The sequence below is a fragment of the Magallana gigas genome, chromosome 9, assembly GCF_963853765.1.
Source record: "Magallana gigas chromosome 9, xbMagGiga1.1, whole genome shotgun sequence".
In the NCBI taxonomy this organism is placed as follows: domain Eukaryota; kingdom Metazoa; phylum Mollusca; class Bivalvia; order Ostreida; family Ostreidae; genus Magallana; species Magallana gigas.
The window spans coordinates 39785046-39809143 of NC_088861.1; the positions used below are offsets into that span (position 1 = coordinate 39785046).

Sequence of the window (24098 nt, forward strand, 5' to 3'; positions counted from 1 at the left end):
TTATGCCCTTGCAATATTGAATTTTTTAAATGACCTCAAAACCACAAATACATCTGCTTGTACCATGCGACTGCCATATCACGTGACCACTATGAACATAAAATATTGTACTGTTATATATATATTTTAGAAATATATTGCATTTGAGTGACTGTTATTGATTTTAAAAAGGACATGCCAGTTTAACTAAAGTATACGTGTTTTCATCACAAAAATTTGCCCATATTTTTATTGACCGCCTTAACTGTACTGCGAAGGCGGTAGTCGAGGAGACAAACTCCCGACGTGTTGAGACAAATACCCATCAAGACGAGACAAACCCAACCCCCACAATCAGTGTGAAGGCGTCACACAGCGGCGAGACTACGGGGCCACAATCTGCGCCCAGCAATGGCTGGAAAATCCCGGTTGACATAAACGACATCCAGTACAGACAACTAGCTAAGGTCATATCAGGGGGTTAGATAGAGGTCTGCAAAATCTCACAATCCTATCAAGATCCACAGAGCCAGACCTGGCTTATGATGAAAACCCAATTATTGAATTTTAGATATCCAAATATCAGATTCATCTGAAATTAGTTATCAGACAAGACAAGTGGCCAGTTACAGTTTTGAGCTAGAATATAACTTGGCCAATATTAAATAAAGAGTCAGATTTCAAATGTGCAGTATAGCAACTTACTGCTGCGTTTTTGCCGCTTATAAGAAGACATATAATCGTAAACTTATAGCTTTGAACATATTCCGCCAAATCATAATTAAGTGCACTACCATCAGTTTGTACATGCCACAATGAGGCTTCACTTTTTTATGCTATCTTCACCCCGGCCTTTTTATTTTAAAAAAATTGAGGAACTTGTTTAAAATAGTTGTAGGGAAGTTGGACTTGTCATTCAGACGAGTGATGTCAATAACATTGCATCAAACAACAAAATTCAGATATCACTAAAATACTTAAAAACTGATCAGGAAAGTTAGAGATCACTCATTAACTTGCTATCAATAAATGATAACATATTTTGTCCGGTATCGTCACTGGTCATTTATGACAGTCAGACCTTATTATCACGGCACCTTCTTTTGTTATGCTAAGGGAATACCGAGTCAACCCTCCCCGTCACGGCTGCTAGATCTTTTAAGAACAAATGACGAGCTTACAAGCGTCAATATTTCAGCTTTCCAGTAGTGCTCCACGTGGACTTTTACTTCTTTATATAATAATTATGTTAAAGTATAAATTGATAGGGAATATATTTTTCCGGGTGAACTACTGTCCCAGGGTTCACCTTGGTTTCTGTATTTGCTATAATATCGATATCAAACAGCCGTGGAAATTATCGCCAATAACCTTATAAAACACATGTATTGTTTTTCTTCATGTTATCTTAATTTCCCATCACCATCTGTAAAAGTGTTTTGTCTTTGATAATATTTTTTACGATATACATATTTGGGGTACAATCTATGAAACATGTTTTTTTTCAATGTTAAAGCATTCATACATTGTAATCGCTATATCCGGGTGACTTGGCTTCAATGTCTTTGTAATATAGGCATCAATTCATGCAAGTGACCTGGAGACTTCCCAAAAATGGCGGCTACGAAGGATTCTTTTTATATCCACAGTTAATAGGAATATGAAGCTACCAAAAATGAAAGTACATTTTTATCTCGACTATATATACATAAAAGTGCCCAATGTAAAGACATTTGTAAAGTTGTGAATCTTACAGAGTTTTGCTGAGTTGGTAAGATTTTATTCTTTTCATGTCATATTTGAATTTAAACTGTGCCAGATAGTTTGGACAATGCCATAGTAAGCGGTAACAGAAATGACACCTGACACTGGCATATTTATCTTACATCGGCAGTGTTATTTGCTTCTTTTAGTATAGTAAAAATTTTAATTCTAGGTTAACCTTGAGGGTACAGGAAACTATGATATTTACTGATAATGTTGAGAAATGGAGTACATCTATTTGTTTTGCTGTTCTTACAATGATTCCACAGGTATCGTGCTTTTCTTAAGGTTAAGATCTAGTAGATGAAAAGGGGTCTACATGTTTATTCAAGATATAAAAATGTGTTTTAATAGCATTGTTTGATAAGTATATTGGGGCTTACATATTTGGTTAAAACATTAAAAATCATCCTTTAAACTGTAACGTCTTTGAAATAAGGAGAACAAATTGACAAATTTTGTCCGTTTTTGAATAAAATGATATATCTAGAATGTTTACATTCTCTCCGAAAAAGACACAAAAACAGCATTTAACAAGCTCTTGATATCCTCATCAAAATTATGTCAAATTGAATATAGGCATCGGAATTACTTTTTCCAGGATTAATTGAGAATGTCAAGAATTTTTTGTTCTTATAAATAATTCTTTAAAAAAAATTAAAGTTGTAAAGTATGGGGAAAAGTTCATCAAATCAATTATGACGTCATTATGGTTCCAACTTCTAAAGTACAATCTCGAATCATTTACTAGATTTTTACCTTAACTTAATTTATTTAACAACTTAAAACATGCTTACATTAAAATTAAAATACTGTTATAGGTAGTTTAAGTACGTGCTGCAATTTTAACGTTAGAATTAGTTTGTTGAAGTTTGAATAACAACGTAAATTATGGAAGGATTTTTTTTTTATTTGTGATGATACGATCATCTTTAAAAAGGATTAGGTATTGAGTTAGCGCAATGAAATGTTAAAAAGCAGGAACTCTTAAAATCAAATTGATATTACAAAACATTAAAAGCAAAGAAAAAAACCAAGACGACGGACGACGACATAAACTTTGATCGTTTAATTTGGCATCTAACTATTAAGTAGAAACTTAAACTAAGAACAGGGAATTATTCTGTGTTGTACAAAATAGAAGAAATGCGGTTAGAAATTGTTTTTGTTATGTAATTCTTTGTTATTTAAGGCTTTTATGTAAATGAGATGAAAAAATCTAAAACGTTACTCGGTCTCGATTCAAAAAAAAGCTCTCAATCATTCAAAAAAAAAAAAATGAAAGAGACAGGTAAAATTATACAATTATTGGACAGCTACGTGTAAGTAAAAAAAAATCAAATGCAAAACAAATCAAAAACACAAAAAACAAGATTTAATGTCCAATACATTTAACACAGATAGCGCGATGCGCGATACCGCAGGGATGCTTTGAAATACTACAGTCATGTAGTACAAAATCCAATTTTGTATTTCCCTTCCCCGTTTTAATCTAAATTAATCCACTTGATCATAAGTATATACTTGAGCAATTCACTTAACAAAATGAAACTCATATTCTTTACTTATTGCTAGCGTTATAAAGGGCTAATGTTTTTCGTTTTAACTTAAAAAATATATATGTTCCACACTCTGAGGTTTCTTAATTTATCGTATAACCTACAAATAAAAGTAAATTTAAGTAATAAGGTCATACAATGTCAAGATTGTAGAGATCAATTGGTAAAACTTAGCTTTCCTTCCAAGACAAACAGGATATCTTTTCAGAGTGTGTTGGAAAGACAAGAAGCGATTGATACAATGCAGTACCATACTGATATAATTCTTTCTTTTTTCCCCCGATTGTTAGAAACAAAGAAACAACATTTAAACTAGAAAGTTTTACGTCGGAGCATTAATAAAGATAATTTCTCATGAGTCAATTTTGCTTGCATTCATTTTACGGAAAAATCAATGTAAAGAAACAACATTCACGCACACAGACAATTGCAATGAGTAACCTCTCCGTCATCCAGACCATACCAGTTCAAGTTAAAACCTGATCATTAACCTCATCCATACCATCCTGATCCAAGCGGCTATAGCTACATGTATATATTGGTCGGTTTAATTATCTAATCAAAAGGTGTTGTTCATATCAAATTGGTCGCATCAGTCCCACCCTCTACATCCAGGATATGATTTAAAACAGCAAAGTTAATATTTGCAGTAACTCTTTGATATCCCTAACATTTGTTGAACAAGAAGTGCTCTTCCCTAGAGAGAATGAGATGTTGTTCAGTGGAAAAGTAAATTAATATAGCATTTTTATAGCACAGCTTTTTAAACCTGTATGCATACCTGAAACTGTCCATTAAAAGAACAAAGGAAACAATGTTATTTCATTGTTAAAGGTAATAAAACAAACCTTACAAAATTTAGTCGCTCTCTGGTGCTTTGCCGACAATAAGACAGCATGAAAGAGAGAGAGAGAGAGAGAGAGAGAGAGAGAGAGAGAGAGAGAGAGAGAGAGAGAGAGAGAGAGAGAGAGAGAGAAAGTTAAAGAGAGAGAGAGAGAGAGAAAGAGAGAGAGAGAGAGAGAGAAAGTTAGAGAGAGAGCCAATCCAAATTATACAATATGCATAATGACACATTAAAAGAACCCGGCTTTCAGTACATCAGTACTTTGATTTACTTATTATTAGGTCCTTGATTAAAATTAAGGTTAAACATTCATTTAGAAAGCGCAACTTTTATTTAAAAGAAATATGAAGGTAACCGACATGTTTATATAATAGTGTTGTGTTGTGCATGTGCTATGCCTAAATAGTAGTCAAGGTTTGATACATAGTGCACGGGCCTGACTACTATTTATTACATGCACAACACAACACTATTATTATTATGCCGACTGTTTTATATACAGACGTGCTTTGCTAGTAAGAAGCCGTGACGTTTAAGTGTTGTTTATTATAGTCTCTAAAAATAATCATCGGAAAAGCAAGCGTTTGTTTTATTAAAATCAATCAATTAATTTCATTGATTATTTAATCAACAAATTGCTGTACAATAAAAAAAAATCAACATATACGTTTATGTTCTTTCAAAGAAATGAGACACGGTTGACATTACTTAGAAAACTGGAGTTGTTTAGTAGACAAAATATCGTTGAATGTTATACTTGTACATTCTTTATCAAGCGTCATTTTAAAAAAGCGTTTTCGTGATGCTCATATACAATTTATTTGAAAAATGTTCATTCAATTTGTTAAAAAGTTCATTCTAAACTTTAACTTTAAAACTACCATAAATAATTATGTGTTTTGGAAAGATTAATTATATTAATTGTTTGATGTAAATTTTATGCATCTCCGTTTTATATATATAAAAACTACCGTATAAATCATCGGTTAACGTAGCGTAATGGTAACGCGTTGGGCTTATAGACGTAATGATTTTAGGCTCGAGAGTTGGGAACCCGCTGTCGGCACTTGTAAACTTCTCATTGTAAACACCTGTCGTGCTCTATTTCCGCAAAGTATACTTACGCTATTAAATCATTTGTATACTCTGCAAAATTAATAATAGTTGAATATACAGCGACAAACTGACAGGAGGCATAATAATATTCGATATCAAAGTAATTATGAATAATTTTATTCAGATATTTACAGTTTTCTAGCTGTTGACATATTTCAATGTGTGAACATATTTCTTAAGTATCTTATCGTTCTTGTTTTGTAAATTAACCTTAACCACTTAATTACATCCGCTATTATGTAAATGAAGAAATAAGCAAGCTAAGGCAATGTATACATTTAAACAATAAAATGCTTTCTTTGGTGATTCATTCGGGATATGAAGGTAGCGACATTGCGGGAAAAATACATATGTAAATTTTTCCTGTGATGATCGCTACCTTCATAACCCGCATGAATCACCAAAAAAGCATTTTATTTGTTATATTAACATCTTTCTTTAACTAATTAATAAACTAATCATGAAAAGTTAGTAAAATTCACTAAATTACTGTTAATGTACAAAAGTACGTTAGCTAAAAGAAACAGCCGAATCGTCTCCTGTGAGACTTTGAGTCTGGCATCGTCATGATTATTTCGTGCAGCCCGGGATTTTACTAAGGTCGCTGTAGGTTCAAACCAATCGATAAGCAGGGCGTGTCGATTTCAGTCCTGTCACTTTCAGCCACTGTAGATTTCGACCAATCGATAGATAGGGCGTGACACTAGATTTCAGTCTGGCTATTTATATAGAGCTATGAATTATCTATAAGTTTCCGTAAGAAATAGAGGAAATTATGCTTGGTAGATGTAAATACAACAACACAAATTCATTTGACAGCAGGAACAAACATTTTACTCGTTCAAACACAATATAAACAAGAAATGCTCTCCCCAAAAGAGAATGATATGTTACTCAGTTTAAGGGTAAATAAATATAGAATTTTTATTGCACAGTTGTTTGAACCCGTATGCATACCTGAAATTGTCCATTACAAAAAGGAAACAATGCTATTTTATTGTAAACAGTTATAAAACAAAATTGTCTACAAGTTTACCTGATACTGTTCATTCTCAGAGCAAAGAACAACATAAATTCATTTGACAGCAGGAACAAAGATTTTTTTTCGTTTAAACATATGATATAATAATGTTGGAATGAAACTAATCAAAATTATTACATGTATATTGTAATGTATATAATTGTGGTAGTGTCAGGTATATGGCATTACTAATAGCTATGATTAGTGGATTAATCCTGTAGCTGGATCGGTTGAGTGCTGGATGTGCATGTCAGAGGACTCGGGTTTAAACCCTAGCAGAGGCACTTTTTGTCTGTTACATAATATCATTTTTTTAATATTGATATATGTATCAACTGGTCGATTGACATTCAATGATACGGATCGGTATCAATTCAATCATCCTTATAGCGAATGATTTGATAGAGCATAAAAATATGTAGATAAGTATCATATTACAAGTATATGTTTTAACAGTCGTTTGTTCAATCAATGAAAACAATAGTATAGTATATTATAATTATAGCCTTATTATTACAATTAAGTATCATCAATTTTTAATTACATTCTAGGTACATGTATCAGCTTACACACAATGTGAGTACTCACTCGTTAAAGTGAACTACGTTCGTGACTGTCCTACAGACGCTGTCTCCTGGAATAAGGCGGCAGAGAGAATGGACTGTCAGTCCATCAAACAGAACTGTTCTGGGTTAAATCCACAGCAACATGTTTTCCAATATCATTGTGTCGTTAATGGTTGGATGAATGCCACCTTAGAAGTGTGTGCATTTAATCGCTCTATCTTGGGTATATACAATCTTATTTAAAATTGTTTGGTATGTATATAATACATTACTGTTTTTCCTAAATGAATGCATTTTGTGACATAGGCTATTGTACTGAGTTCAACACAAGAGGTGCGATGATACAAGATCACTATGCAACAGACTGTACTGACCATGAACCGCCATGTCCGACCAGTTACAACTCAGCTGAAGCATATAAATGTAATGTATTGATAATGTTTTATGGCAATTTATAGAAAGTTTGATGGTAATGATATGAAAGAAAAGCAAACACTTTGAATTCAATGTGTTATTAACATGTTACTATGTACACATTACAATTCCAATATTGATTAAATAAATATTAATTTCTCACATTTGGGACATATATTACTCATTTTTGGGATGAACATGTATTTTAAAATCACTTCATGCATGAATTATAGATACCCGTTTATACACATTTTATATGAAATTCAGTATGATCGTTAAAGGTCAATGTTCTGTTCATCATAAATATTTTGATTGTATTATTTGAAAAAATTGGCAAGTTTGGCAGGTAAGAGGGTAAAAGTTTAATATACATTTGTTTCGGGATATCATTATACTGAATTTCAAGTAAACAAAATAAACAATTATTTAATTGTTATTCTCTTTAATATTTCAATTTTTTTTTACTTTGTATCAACTAGATCCTACATGTTATCACATGGCACGACAAAATCGTCTCATTTCACAAGAAAATCCAGTATCTTCTACGGCAAGGTAAACAATTAATCGAAGCGCATTTCAATAATAGCGTGCAGTACAAAGTAAGAGATATAGCAAACACAGTAAAGTAGTCACTTTGTAAAAACAACTAAATTAGATAAATAGTAACGCTGATGATATATAAAAACTGACTTTATTGCTTGGATTTTATTTAATCCTGTATTTTAAGTAAGGGTTGTCGTTCCCTTACCTCTTTATCATAATCATAATAATCAAAATCCTAATAAAGACAGTAATTGATGCTTTTGATGTCAATAAGATGATTTAGCTACCCAACATGTACAATTCCTGGTATTCGCCGGAGTCGAGGTGATTAATATTGTACTTCGAGGGTAGTCATCATCGTATTGATTGAGAAAAAAAAGCTAGCAATCAGTATTTCATTATATGATTAAGCGACATATTGATTCAGACATACCAAATTGAGTGTTACACCAATACATGTATCAAGCGAAGATTTTAGTTTGAAACCATAACCAAATAAATTCAGAAACGCGATATTTCATAGGACGATCTATTTCTAGTCCAATGTAGAGAAAACAATTGTTACATTGACCTCCTACATGTATGTGACGTTCGTTTTTTTCCCCCGAAAGTTGGATATGAGCGAATCAGAGAGTTAGTAATTAATCAATCACATAATAAATAAATATATTTGTAGCCATTAGATAAACTTACTCGATTAGTCTCATTTGATTTATGACACAGCAATGCAAAACAAACCTTACACAGTCAATGTGTCTTTTCATTGCAGGTTGGTCGAAAACACCGTTATGATGTTTGCCTCGATCATTTTTGGAGTATTGATATGACTGGTATGAAATGCATTTCTTATGTTAAAGATATTTTAAAATATGTCGTATTTTCTTTTGTCTTCAAAATCACCGAAAACAATTTCTCATATCGTTTAGTGACTTGACAGGAATGCGAATCTCGAGATATTTTCATTCTATACATCTTTTATAACAAGCAATAATTTAAAGCAAATAATAACTTATACATCATCACGTCATAGTATATCTAGGATAAAAAGGACACTCTCAAATCCATGATTAACTTAATCTTGAAAAAAAAATAATATGCACGCTCTTTTACCTCCATCTCATGCCCTTTACTAGGTATGAAGTGGGTGATAACAAACGCAACGCATTCTACTTTGTACGCGGTATTATGATCTTTTACATATTCACAATGATCTCGACCAACCAAGATGAGAATGAATTTTTTGTGGATCCATTAAACATTCAAGCACTATTTTTTATAGAAAGCTTACATTTTATCATGTTAATAATTTACTTGAATAAATGGACATTGTATATAAAGTCTTATTAAAACTATATACTCTGAACGTGAAAAATGTTTTCCTTCACTATGCATGATTTATTTAGTTGCACGAGTAATTACATTTCAGCCCTATATGCATTGGATGCTACAGAGTTTAACAGCAACTGTATTGGCTTTACTGTTTGGGTTTGTACCAGTGGGATAAAGTTATCCGTCAGACAAACGATTGGCCCCAATGGATCCTGTGAAAATGTACATGATTGTATATATTGATCTGGGAACCACGTGTGCCATGTTGCTGTCAGTCATTCTAAGAGTTTCCATTATATAGATGCATGTAGGACGGTCTTCTATCCCCCGTTTTCTGTGTACGGGTTTCTCCCCGTTTTATGTTCGCCTTTCTGCACTTTCAAATAGTTTCGCCCCGTCTTGAATTCGACCAGACATACATGTAGTTTAAAGAGAGATATTTTGAGACTCAAAGAACTCGTTTCGTCTTAAATTCTCCCGCTGACACAAGGGCGAAAGGCGCGAACTTAAAACGGGGGGAATATTGGTTATTCTTAACATTATTTTAAATGTGTGATAGTAACTTATTACAACTGGTGTATATAACAACCTACTTTATATCTCCATGATCAAATACATAACATTTTGTGACATGTTTAGAACAACATAGTCCTACATCATATTAACTTTTTAGATGGGGCATAAAATCTATGAAAGCATCCAAAAACATGAACTACATGTATAACAAATACTTTTAATTTTTTATCATTAATTTATTATTACAATTGTTAAACAATGGGATCATGTTCCACGTTAAGCTCATAATCATTACACCGTTTATAGTACCGTAAATTTAGTATAATCTTTGAGAAACTGAATGATTTTTTTTATCATCTTGTAAAAAAAAAACTTTAATCGATTATACTGACATTTTATTATGTTTTTCCGTTAAATTTTGTGATCTTTAAGTGCCTTTAAATGCAAAAACTAATCACTGTGAATGAATTTACATGTAATTTACAAAAGTGATTTCTATGTTATTGGTTAACAGTGATTTCGGTTAAAAAATAAATTTCAAAGCACCATGTTTTACAATCATTCAACAAAAAAGTTGATTTTATTGTTAAAAGCAAAATTTTCAGAGGTTTTTTTTTCATGGATTATATTTTCATGCTCTACATGTAAGATTTCAACTGAACAGTCTATGTGATAACCAGTTTAAACCGCTTTTCATAAAACATCTGTTTTTACTGTTTCTTATTTACTCCCTCTGTGCTCTGCATATTATATCGATTTATTTATTGATTTAATTAAATAATCCATTTTAATGGTAAGAAAATGTAAATATAAGCATTTAATAATGAATTTTTCACGTCGTCGTGTCAATTACTGCATTCAGTTGAGCAGACAAATAATCATAAAGCGATAACGCGCGTTATTCATTTTGTCTGCATTCAATGCTATAATATTTTCTCATTTTTCAAATAACTAGCGTTTCAAATTAATGTATTTCAATGTATGTACAAACTATGGTAACAAGTAAAAGAATGTAGTATATGGTTCATGGATGAATCATACGCCACTGGCACTGTTATATTTGTATTGGTTAAGTTCTACATTCCATCAGTGAAATGAGGCACCATAACTGGGTTAAGGAACTGACTGTTTACCTAATCACATACAGATACTATCTAGTTGAAGCTCTCCCAGCTTCAAATCTTTCCTGCATCAGCCTAATAGTTAGAAACGCTTTGAATAGAATTTTGCGGTCACTTTGCTTTAAGAAATTGTAACATTCACTATAATACAATACTGGATGTTCATCATCATCATCTAGTTTCACAGATCCCGGACTATTCACAGGCATATTCCGAATTTTCTCCAGACATGGATCTTTAACTTTAAGAAAAGTTACTTGTACCTGTAAAGATTAACAAAAGTAAATTACAAAAAAAATAGAAATATTAAGGTGTCAAATTATTGTTTGATAAAATGAGTTCTAACAACTTTATTGTATACAAATTTACAATGTCTGAAAGAATATCTCAAAAAGTTATTCCAAGTTTAAACAACATGTAGTTCAAAAGTTTATTTTTATTTTTTGTACATTATGTTCAGCTATACATGTATATTTACTGATATATGTTCACTCAATGGACCCAAATACTTAGTCTACTCACGTTCTCACTTACATGTACATGCAACATGATGAAATATATTTCATTTTTTACGAATTATGTATTGAGAACATGTACTACATGTATCTTTCTAAAGTTAATTCATAATAATCATAGACTGTTAAAAAATTAAGTTTACAACAGCAGCTTTTAAATTAATAAATGTCTTTGCTGTGAGGCAAATGCATAAATGTAATATTTTGAAACTCTTCAATTCTACATGTACTTAAATGCACAATCATATAAGATGTTTAATGGATCAATTATATAATTAGGAAAACGAAATTGTATAGGAACCCTTGTAGAGTAAGCAATTATATACACTGGGTTGTCAGTATTTTTATTATATATCTGTGAATATTTTCTACGTGAAATTACAATGAATAAACATGCCATTCTACCTTTTTCTACCAGGAAATAATTTCAATGTTATTTGCCCATGATGAATAGTCATTATAACTATTCACTGGCTGCATTTGATTTCCCTCACTTTTAAACTTGGAACACCTCTTGTGTAATCTGAGTCGGTATGTAAAATTTATGATAAATTTGGACGATAGCAAGTTAGTTGTACCCTTCAACAACAGCTATTTCCCTCGGCTTGTCTCCAGGGACAAAAAACTTGCTATCATCCTCATAACTAGTAAATAGGTAACTATAATATATTATCTCGATGCTGATTAAATTTTTCATGAATTTTTTTTTAATTTTGGGTGAATCTTCCTAACTCAAAATACATTTAACCTCAACCTCAAATTATCTGCTTCAATTTAAGTTGAGTAATCATATGAAAAATGCTCTTTTCACTACATCACAAATAAAGCGTGAACCTTGTAGGCCTACCTTGTTTGTTTCCTTATTTTTCTTTTACCTACCAACCTAATCAAAATGCATGTTTATTTCTTAAATATAATCATTTTCACTTAACATTAAAAATAAATATATTTCAATATATCATTGAATTTCAAATAAGATTTCCAAATATGCATCTTTGTTTTATAGTTCTGATTCAGAAACAGATTCACAGATTCCTGTGAGCAAGAAAACATTGAAAAATGAAACATACTGGCCCTTTCCAAACTTCTAATCATTAAAAAAAATCACCTAACAGTGCCTCAGGCTTTTGTACCATGCCATTTATGGTAAATAAATTAAAATCAATCATTTTTCTTACCCATGTCTTTTTGACAGTTATCCCAAGTATTCCCTCATTTACTGATGACTTGTCCAGGTATACAAATAAGTCTCCAATATGCTGAGACCATGTATTTTTGTCAACAGTATATGAGTTTGCTGTATCCACAGATGAACTGTTCCTAAGTTTCTTTGCTGGTGGTTGACAAACTTCTTCCGGCAATGTTTTCTTGACCTGGTACAGTTACAGTTAAAAAAATCATCATACGTTTTGTTACTGCACAATTGCTTCAAATCTCAGTGGCATTTATGACAATTCCCCATAACCACAACATTCCATCTACATGTAAAACAATGTACTGTGGATGTAATGGGCAGTCATCTACATTCAAAAGGGCCAATATATTTAAATATGTAGATGTCACTGGATGAAATATCTGGTTTCAGCACTGCGGAAACCCTTTGGAAACTCTGCGGAAACTTAAGGTTACTTTAAGTTTCCGACAGGTTTCAGCACGGAAACTTCAAGTTTCATTAAGTTTCCGCAGTGCTGAAACTTAGGCTGTCCATGAATCCAAATGGTTTCCGCAACGGAAACTTACTGAAACTTGAAGTTTCTGCATAGTTTCAATCTCCATATACATTTGGGATACATATTGTTTACAAATGGTTTCCGCGACGGAAACTTACTGAAACTTGAAGTTTCTGCATAGTTTCAACCTCCATATACAATTGGGAAACATATTGTTTACAAAGGGTTTCCGCAACTGAAACTTACTGAAACTTTTTATATTTTTGCTTTCATAAAAGCTGAGCAAGGTTTCTACTTTATGTAAAAACAAAACAATTTCAAACAGTTCCAAATTTATTTTGTTCAAAAATCTGAAATTGTTTCCAATAATAAATAAAATACAGCCAAGATACAATAATTGAGAAACATCCATAATTATGGCAATTCCCTTATTAGGGACTTTTATTTAAAAAATGATAAAATTGCACAAGAAAAAAAACTCCCATGATAGAAATCTTTACATTTGTATTTTTTTCATCTCGATTAAATGCCTATAAAATCTCTCTTTAAAAATGCAACAAAGATCTTACTTTTTTAAAAATATGAATGCAATTTACAAAATAACTGCACGTACATGAATAAACAAAGAAAACTTCACTGTTACATGAACATGATACACTTGTCTCCATTTGTTTTGAACTACAATGAATATGTACACCATAAAATATTTTTGAAAAGTCTAAAGTATCCATCTTTAAAAAAAAAAATACACTACAAGATAGTAGTTGACTATAGAGGTATGACCCAGATTTGATTTGAATATGTCAATAAATTCCAAATGAGGTCAAAGTGACCCACTTACAAGTTGGGATAAACCTTTTCTTTGTTAGTAATATAATCTAATGTTTTAAAATAGAACAGGATTTGATATCATTTTTTTGATAATCCATTAAGTCCAAAGTGAACTTTTCATTTCCACCCATGATGTACCAACTGATCAGATTTTAATATCATAAACCTGTCAGTATTTAATAGATGATCCAGAGGGAGATATGAAAAGCTTGTTGGCCAATAAAAAGCTAACAATGGAGCAGTCTGTCAAATCATGTGCAAAAATATGATGTAAACATTTAATTAATTATGCTGATTGCAACACACTTCATTCCTGATGAATATTCTTCTTTACACACGGTTTACCTTCCTACATTTCACTACTTTACCTACATTAATATTTTTAAATCCAAGACATGAAGTAAAATATACATTGTTTATATATGACAAGTATTACTACATGTACATGTACTTGCTTTTTGTAGCATGAATGTATAAAATACAAAGTATCACACAGATCATTCACCTTACAATTCTCATCAATACCAGCATTTTACTTATGATATAAAAGCTAATTCCAATTATATATTAGTTACATAACACAGATTGAAATAAAACCCACATGGAAACAACTTTCCATTCAAGTAATTTTGTTACATAAAAATTGTAATACATGGGGTATATGTTGTCTTTATATATTTTCATATACGACATAATTGAATATTGTTTGGTGTATTTTATCATTTCTATGACCCATGCATTCATCTCCTAATGCAGTGTTTTTACATTTAAGATTGGTTTCTTAGTTTTTCATATATTGCTGCAAATAAAAACTAAGTTATCAATAAATGTTTAAACAAAGAAAATGGAAAAAAAAGTAGTTAACACTTATCAACTTAGAGGTGTGAGGATATATGTTACATGGAGTCTAATATTTTATGCAATATTTGCAAATATAACAAATTATTTAAGAAAATGAAAGATAATATCTGCAAGGTCTAATCAATCATTTAATAAGTCAAAACCATGTGATTTTCTAAGATTCTAGCTTACAGACAGACATTGTAATATACTGGTATTTGATCATATAAAAAAAGTACTTTTATAGTTTAAAAGTTTTTTGAAATGAGAATACTTTACAGTTAAAAAGTCTTGTTCTGCAGAGGTTTAGTCGGGTCGTAGAGATGTGTCCATTCGAATCAATAAGGAGTGTCCTTGGCTGTTGTTGATGTAACCCGAGTCGTAGTTTATGGAAATAGGCCTTTTTGGGGGACTTTCGAGCATTGTCCAGACCGGTGAAGCACTCATATGATCACATCATGGCTACAGCAGACTTAGTAGTTCTGGACAGTGGTAGCATTAAAATTCTTCTTCTTGCGATGAACTTGTTCCTTTCACTGGGCTGTACTTTATGTCTGTCTATTTATCTTAAACATGAATAATAAAGTTTCATTTAGATTTTTAAACAATAAACATAAGTCATTCAGCTTAACATGTAATAAAAGCATTCTGAATAAAATTCTGAATACAGAAGCTACTATGCAGTTGCCAGTTGCTGTTTGAACAATGGAAAAACTTATCAACAATAAGTGTGTTTCACCCCCCCCCCCCCCCCCCATCAACTCCTTTTCAAAAACTTAGACCTGGATTTCCCAAAAATTACTACAGTTAATTATAAACATCCAACACATGTATAAGTTAATGGTGAAAATAATCAATTTCAAAGCAATACCTTGCGTTCACATCGTCCAGCTGGTCAAAACATTCACCCGAATCACCGAACAGAGGATGCAACTAATCACCGGAAACATTGACTTTGTTTGCTGTCAATGCTGAAAAAGAAAAACGTGAAAGATTTCATTTTCCGGATTTAATTCATAAATTTTTGTCGTTACATTTAGAGTTTGTAAATTGTATAATGTGCGAAAGATTCATTGTTCGTCTTGTTTACCAACCAAGCATTCATATATTAGGGACGTTTATATAATTATATATGTGTATACCCTGGATAATCTTGGTTAATGGTTAACTTGGTCAAAACGTATATTTAAAAGAGATACGGTAATAAAAATTAAATTGCCGAACCAAGTTTGAAAAAATGACGCCATCTTGATTTGATGGCGCGAGATCTCGTTTACAAATGAGAGATAAATTAGAGCTTTGAAAATGTTATTGATAGTATCTATATTGTGAATTAATTTACCTTGACATGAGTTCTTCCTTTCTGCATTATCTCCTTGTTGTAGAGGCTATTAATGCTTCTCAATTCTCCATTTTACATCAGCACCTTCTTGTCCATTTTAACCTTCGCTCGGAATCATAAAGTGCGCCAATACTGACCAATCAGAACCCGCTAAATCTTGGAAAAGTGCATCTTGGGATAGTTTAAAATGAATAATGTTTAATCAAAATTATGATTTTTTACCGAATAGTATACTTTTTACATGTATATTTATTTTAAATAAGAACTGTCGGAGTCAGTATTTCCTGGTTAAATACGACAAAGTATTGGCGTGTGTTTGTTACAATTGTATTTGTAACACGTGATTAACCCCAAAAAAAAAATGGCCGACCGTTTGTTTACAAATGTCTAATGAAATTAAACAAGTTTTAATGAGACATATGTATCAGATTTTGTCTTTAACTATATTTTATTTACATGTACTGATGATTTTGCCAAACTAATATGATAGAGCCATATATAGTTTACTGACAAGTTAGTCTTGACTTGTCCAATTTTCACCGCGATTCTAAGCACGGTCATATTCTTATTCAAAATATAGAGGTGTTAAAATATTATGTTCATCACAGAGCAGGTTCTGCATGAACACACAGAAATCACAAATATAATTAGATGCCGATCAATTAACGGGGTCCGGTTAACAGCGTTCACCCGTACGGTGAATTTACAACTACGATGAATTGATGGCAATTATTTTACAGTTACACATGTGCACTGATTGGTCATGCGATGAACAGTACGTTAAGAATACTTATGAAATTAAAATACAAACGCGTTAAACAAGCCGGGAAGTAAGACGTACACGTCGGACTGATATATAAACACAATATAATTTCAATTATTTGGTATACTTTCTACATCAAATGTATACGAATGTATAATCAAATTTTAAAAATGGGATTAAAATCACGTGCACCACATGGCTAGTGCTGGATTTTAAACTGATTTTGTAAATAACGTATAACTTCAGTAAAATTATAAATAATGCTTATTATAACTTATAACAGAAACATGTGCATGTTTCATAAACATGTAACAATATCTGTGTTTACAGTACAGAAAGTAAATACAAAGTATAGAAATGCACGAATCACATAGGCGTCGAACCGGGGGGAGGGGGGGGGGGCTAAGGAGGGGGGGGGGGGGGGGGGGGCGGCTAAGTGCAAAGTAAGACTTAACCAATAGGCATAAAGCCCCCCCCCCACTTTTTCTCGCCGGAAATGTAATTGTTCCTAAATTTACCTTGAAAGATTGAGAAGTTGGAGTAATAGGCATACTAGCCCCCCCCCCCCCCCCCCCCCCCCCGACACGGATTATGAATTTCATGATTTTGGGGAAAAAAATTTGGGTAGGGAAATTTATTTTCGGAAGTATATAGTATAGGTTTACCCCCCCCCCCCCCCCCCCCCCCACGGACTTGGATTTTCATGATTTTGGGAATTAGGGGTTTTTAGGGGTTTTCCTCAATATTTCTGAGGATTAGTCTAGGCCCCCCCCCCCCACTTTCAATTTGCTTCCGACGCCAGTGAATCATGATACAGTCATACATGCAGTAAAGTCTGAAATGCATGTAAATAATTAAACAATTATTATATCAGACTCAAACTCCAAGTGGGTTTTACTTGTTATTATCAACTGTAGAATTTTTAAAAAAAATTCCTGTGTACATGTGTTGGCGTGGTATTAAAAAAGAAATGAATTAGCTCTAAACTTCAGGTTGTACGAATATTTGGTACGATTTGTAAAAATTTACAACGACTTTACATTAATTTGTTTGTTTAATTAGTTACTGTACCTCAAGGTTCATTCAAATGATAACTAAATGATTTAAGAAGGAGTCTTACAAAATAGGTATATTAATTTATTTTACTAAATAATTATAATTTACTTATCAGTTTTACTAACTCAGGTACACACAAATTGAAAAAAAAAATTCCCGCCGGGCTCCAGTTATAAACTCACGCTTCGTACTGTGTATATGTTATGTAACAGTCTTTTGTTCACTCCTGACAGAAAAAACCCTGCAATCCACACAGAATATACAGGAAAATCACAGAGGAGGTCACCTGGACAAAGAATGTATACACATGTATACACGTGCCCGAGTACCTAAGATTAATGATTTCATCATATGCATTAAACAAGATCAGACATCAGTTTTTCTTTTCAAATTCAATTAATTACTTAGTAAGGTTCTTAATCGCCTTATTTGCCACATTTGAAGATAGTTACATGTATACATATAGTTTCAGTCACGCTGAAACCTTACTATACATTTTAGTATGTACGGATTCATTATCATTAGGCTAGAATTAAACTTAAACCTTTTTGAAAATAAATGATATCACTATTGAACTTAAATCAATTTTAGTAATAGTTTCAGCAATGCGTAAACCATTTGGAATCTTAACTTAAAGTTTCAGCATACTGAAACCTAGCGGAAATGTTCTGAAACTGATTGATATTTCCATAATAATTTACACAACTTTTCACATGATTCAAATTTAGTTTCCGCATTGCGGAAACCATCAGGAATCTTAGACTAAAGTTTCTGCTGACTGAAACCTAACGGATACTTGCTGAATCGATATAATGGTTTCCGCATTGCGGAAACTATACATGAAACTTCAACTTCAAGTTTCAGCAAGGTTTCCATATAGTTTCAGTTTTGCTGAAACTTGATTTTTCATCCAGTGTGTTATTTCATGATCCATGCAACCAGATTCAGTTATAGTAAGAAAGACAACTCTTTCTAAATTGTTTTCATCAAGAATGTAAATTCGTTTGGGAAGGAAACCAATAAATACCAAGAAAATTAAGCCCCCATGAATTCTAATGATTCTACAGTATTCATCATGTCATTGTTAATATTACACAAAAAGACAATCAACAAGAAATAATCCCCACAGCATTAAATAATTTCAAATTAACAGTCACAAGAATTAGAATTAAAATACATGTAATATCATAATGTGATTAAATCCAAGAGCCTAAATTCATAGAAAACTTAAAACATCACTATAACATTCAGACTTGTGAGAGAAAGATATTATACTTGAATTACAAATCTAAAATCATTTAAGTATGTTCTTCCTATCATGTTCATACCTCACAGACACAGAGAATGGGCCTCTGAACTGCTGGATCAGAACTACAACACAGCAGGTCAGCCTTGGAGGTCACGGTTCTACCCATGATTTGGGATTTCTTGGTGCTTACAAATGGAGGTGACCTGTAAATAAATTAACAAAAAGAAAACCCATTTACTTAACATCAATGGTTGTTGCTCTTTGTCTTAAATACAAATGAAGATTGGGATGCCCTCTACCAGACAAAAGGCAGAGGGCAATGTATTTATCCAAAGGGGGTGAACATATTCAATGTTGAACACAGAATCTATCTTTATACCACAGGTGCTTGAGGACAGGATCGACCCACCTCGAGATTAGATTAGAAATATGTCATAAAAAGATAATTAATAAAAAAATAATAATAAAGTCCCAGGGGTCTATAATCTGGGGGGGGGGGGGTCGATCCTGTCCTCAAGCATCTGTGTGTACAACCTCATAACAGAACCTCCGAGGGAAATTCACAGGAAATAAAAGTTTGCAAATATTAAAAATATTACTAGAAGTTTGTTTCAGCACAGGATTAGGGCACTAAACAAATAAATAAAATACAACAGTTATGTTGATTCATGTACCTTAAAAGTTGTTGTTACACCCTTTATATAATATAGATATTATAATTAATGTACGTGTATATGTAACTGCTCTTACATGTACCAACAAAAAGTTCAACAGAATAAATTATTTATTCAACTTGTCTTATATTTATAGTTTGATGTTGGCCAACTTAATACTGGTTCAGTATATGCATATATAAAAAGTCTGACTACAATGTCACAGCTCATTAAATTCATTTGATCTCAAGAGATGGGCAACATATAATTTGTTGGACATCCATTAAGGTGTCTCTAGATTAAAATTTGTCTCTCCACTTAGTCTAGGGCAATATCCAGGTCCAACCAAGCATGTGTGGCCCTCATACCCAGTCAATAATGAATCCCTGTAAACCAACAAGTAATCCTGTTTGAAAAATGTTCAAAAAGGTTTGTGAGAGTCTGGTCCTTGTATATATTTCTCACTGCAAACCAATCATAAAATGTATCTAGTATTTTTTTTTCTCCAACTTTTCATAATAATTAGTCACCATGGACCAATTATTTATAGCAAATAGCAAAATAACACCATTGCAAATAAAAGTTGGCCAGGTTTACAGTTAATAATTATGTATCTGTAGTACTCACCAAGTATAAATACCAAATAAATGCAGCAACTTCTCAAACAAGCACTGGTATTTCCACTCAGATATTTCCATGTTGGGATCGCTTTCTGCAACTATTTGTGCTAAACAGTAGTTGAATTCATCCAGTTTAAATAAAAACCTATTGAGAAAAGGAAAACTTTAAAAGTAAAAATGCTGATATGCTTAATTGAGGGTTGTAACCAACAAAGCATCTTATTAATAACACAACCTTTAAAAAATAAAAAAAGTCAAACAGGTCTGGGGTAATTATATTAAGTTCATTCAGTTTCCATTGGGATTAATATATCTTGTATATAGGCAAACATTTAATCAACACAAATGCAAAAAAAGTTATTTAATAGAGGAAGTTTCACTTATAAATGATTTTTGAATTTTTTTCTTTGTTTATACAATAGATTTAATTGATGAAAATTCAATAATGACACAAGCTGCATGTCTGGTAGTCTTGTAGACAATTTCTAAGAAAAAGAAATATCCTTTTCTATATGTACAAGTATAAATCTATCACAAAAATATTGGTCTCTTTGTTGACCTGGGGGCCTATAGAGTCATCATATGGGCCAAAGGGCCAGTGTTGTAAATGACTCATACATCCCATCTTTCCATACATGAAAAACATTTAATATTATATAAATAGTGCCTGTTTGGGAGGGTAACAGTTGAAAATGACACCCCGAGAAAACCATTGTCAACCGACGCGAAGCGGCGGTTGACAATGGTTTTTGAGGGGGTGTCAATTTCAACTGTTATCCTCCCAAACAGGCACTATTTATTTTATTATACTGAATGTCTTAATTTTAGAGAATTTTTTACTACTTTTATATAGAAATGACATGAATTCTACGGCGAACCGTACGCACATGATTTACGCGCATGTAACAATTCATTGTGTTACCCGTTGCTAGGTGTGTTGCTAACGCTGAGGGTAATAGAACGCATTATCAACTGCGTCTTAACCAATCAGACTTCAGTATTTAACATGAAAGTATAATTATAAGGCGTTTTGGAGCAAGTGAGAATATTGGTCCCTAGTGTCATAGCATAAATGCCACACAACATAACACTAAAGGACTTATGTGTATCAGCTTTCCCCTGTTACTTATTGTGTACATGTATAATCTGGTGTTTGTATATAATTTATTTCCTATGTAGCTTATAACACAAGATCTGATTGGCTAATTAGCCGGTTGTAAAATTCCGTACATCTGACCTGAGCCGGAGGTAAATAACGTGACAATGGTACAATGCATTAATGTGACACCAAAATGCATCAAATGTGTAAATGGGATATATCTGGAAATTGTAAAAACCCTTAATTGGACATAGGAAGCAGGTTTATCATGATGATGTTTACAAAGAAAATAAATTTATTATCCAGGGCCAATCAAGGGTGTGCAGGGAATACAACCCGGGGTAAATCTAGCTAGCTTGTACACCCTTGAGTGGACCTGGATATAACTACATTTAATAACTTACTAGCCCCCAAAACAACTTATATTAGATACTTAGATTTTTACAACAGATTTATGCAACAAGTCGGAGACCTGCCTATTACTCCAATAGCTGCAAGGATTGAGGGCTGATTTAACTAAGAGCAAATATGAGATGCAGCAGCATTGAACTTTTTTGATTTTTAAATTTGTTGATCATATGATCTTTCGGAGAATTAATGACAAACCAGACCTGACCATAGTCAGAATCTGCACTCCCTGTATCTCTAGTCAGGTGCTCTACTAAATTTCGAAAATAAATTCTGGCCCAGACAATGAATCAGTCTCCCTGCCACATTTACCTTAATTACCACCTTAGATGATCTTTACCATGTTTACCCCAAAAGAGTATCCCCAGCTTTTTTGGGAGTTGATTTTAATCAACTCTCCTATGCAGTTACTCAGACAAACCGAAAGTGAAACAGTGTTTGGACCTCAGCACAAATCATTCGCAAACCAGTTTGAGCATAGGAATCTCAATATTGTATACTTTTAAAAAATATATATAATTAAAAGAAAACCAAAATCAAATACCAGTGAATTTCTTTGAATTTTTATGATTCTCCAATATAGTTAGAGCCCCCATCCATTCCTACGGAATAGTCAGTCAGTGATATTTTCTACTTTCCCAATTTTCCATGATTTCACCATGTTCACCATGCATGTTCAATGCATTCAGTAAGCTCACAATAACTGTGCATTCATTTGCGCCCTCCAATCCGCTCCATTCACGCCCACTGTTTACAAAAAGCTCACCGTTCGCTCATAGTGCGTTCACCTTGCCCTCACCCTTCGTTCAGTGTTCACTTATTGTTCAGTCAGATAAAATTATGAATTAAGGCTTAATTATGACTGTATGTATTACGTGCAATTTATTTGTTATTTTTTCCTGAAAACTGACATAACACAATGTAAGAATAACTTGAATAAATCTTTCATCTTGCGTTCACATAGCGCTTACAGTTCTGAATCACCGTTCATAAGCGCTCACTGAAGTCCGTTTAGCGTGTGATCACCATTCACTCACTGTTCAAATGGGAAAGTAGAATGTTTCACAGGGACTGTATGTACTTCGAAGCCAACACCCCACCCCTTTGGGGAAAATTTTGTTTGGATCTGTGCCCACATGAAAAGTATAAGTGTAGCTTTTGTTTGAACATTCATTCATCGACCATTTCGACATGTTTTGAACATATATCTTTTATAAAAGATATACTGCACATTAAAAAACATACTTATCCAGCAGGGGTTCCGCTTGGATGAGCCTCAGCTGTCGTTGGGTTGGCCCCCACGTCTCAGCAAACTCATCAATTGGTGTTGTGGTGTTTGGGGCAATGTCTTGTAAGGACTCGTAATTCAACTTCAAGTCGCATGCATTCACACACCTCTCAACTTCCAATCGATCATCATCGTCTAAATGAAACAGGCGCCATTCTGACCAAATGATTCTAATGATGTCCTCTAGTTTGTAACGAACGCATAACTTGTTAACTAAATGACAATTCCAGTCCGATGAACATTTAGTAAGATGTTCTTCACATAAAGTTGATGAACCTCTTTTCAAGACATCAGACAAGTCAGATTCTGCTGAAGAAGACGAACATTTTTCGTTCTCCGGATTGCTCATCTTGTTTATATTCGTGCGCTTGAATAGGTTACCAGATAGAATCGACCTTCCGATTTTTCGGTCCCTGACTTTTCGGTCCAGGTATTGGGAAATTATTACATTTTAAATGATTCAACAAAGATTTAATTTGAGATAAAGTTTTTTTTAGCTTTTTATTTATATGTAAAATCCCAATGTCACCATGTCAACCAAATAAAAAAATCAATTACATGATAATTAATCAATGAAGTAAGGCAAAACGTACGTAATCAATAGTCCAATCCACACTTTGCAAAAGTTGTTCCCCTTTGCGAAGTCAACCCAAAGGTCAAAAGAGGAAAAACTGTTCCATTCTTTATGCAACCAAATATTTAGGCGTCCTGTGAAGAAGTCTCTTGGAATTTAATTTATTCCTTCAATGTGTGGGTTGCCCCAAATTGGGGCAATTAAAATTCACAGAGGAAACCGATTTCTAATGTCAAATGACGAAGTTACAACGTGACCCTCTAAACTACAAAGGCTACTGTGGGAAATATATGGGGTTTTTCCAAAATGTGGCGGCCAATGGACATACGTGTGCATTATTAAATTACGAATTAAACAAATCTTAGATTAGAAGTAGCTAGCATTCAGAAAAAAATCTGCTTCTTTCGAATAGCCCGTA

The 24098-nt window shown here is 32.8% G+C and overlaps 2 protein-coding genes and 1 long non-coding RNA gene across 4 annotated transcripts; 1 reads left to right on the forward strand and 2 right to left on the reverse strand.

The window, feature by feature from the left end:
- Positions 1-1686: 1686 nt before the first annotated feature.
- On the forward strand, positions 1687-9966 carry LOC105326776 (uncharacterized). Of its 2 annotated transcripts, none has more exons than XR_010709383.1 (6): positions 1687-1750; positions 6835-7072; positions 7156-7272; positions 7743-7815; positions 8576-8636; positions 9233-9966. XR_010709383.1 is itself a non-coding variant. In XM_066071625.1 (6 exons), exons 1-5 carry the CDS (start codon positions 1941-1943, stop codon positions 8631-8633), a joined length of 558 nt encoding a protein of 185 aa, XP_065927697.1. In that variant the 5' UTR covers positions 1921-1940; the 3' UTR covers positions 8634-8636; positions 9233-9966. The 2 variants fall into 2 exon arrangements, 1 of the variants encoding a protein (XP_065927697.1); XM_066071625.1 differs by lacking the exon at positions 1687-1750 and adding an exon at positions 1921-2012.
- A 425-nt stretch (positions 9967-10391) lies between these two features.
- Positions 10392-23497, reverse strand: LOC105326775 (uncharacterized). Its single transcript, XM_066071624.1, has 5 exons — positions 23064-23497; positions 20319-20456; positions 19118-19241; positions 12466-12660; positions 10392-11035 (listed from the first exon to the last, which is right to left on the reverse strand). Exons 1-5 carry the CDS (start codon positions 23453-23455, stop codon positions 10802-10804), a joined length of 1083 nt encoding a protein of 360 aa, XP_065927696.1. The 5' UTR covers positions 23456-23497; the 3' UTR covers positions 10392-10801.
- LOC136271522 (uncharacterized) lies at positions 14190-17102 on the reverse strand. Its single transcript, XR_010709427.1, has 3 exons — positions 15971-17102; positions 15500-15599; positions 14190-15194 (listed from the first exon to the last, which is right to left on the reverse strand). It is a non-coding gene; the product is annotated as an uncharacterized lncRNA (long non-coding RNA).
- Positions 23498-24098: the final 601 nt, after the last annotated feature.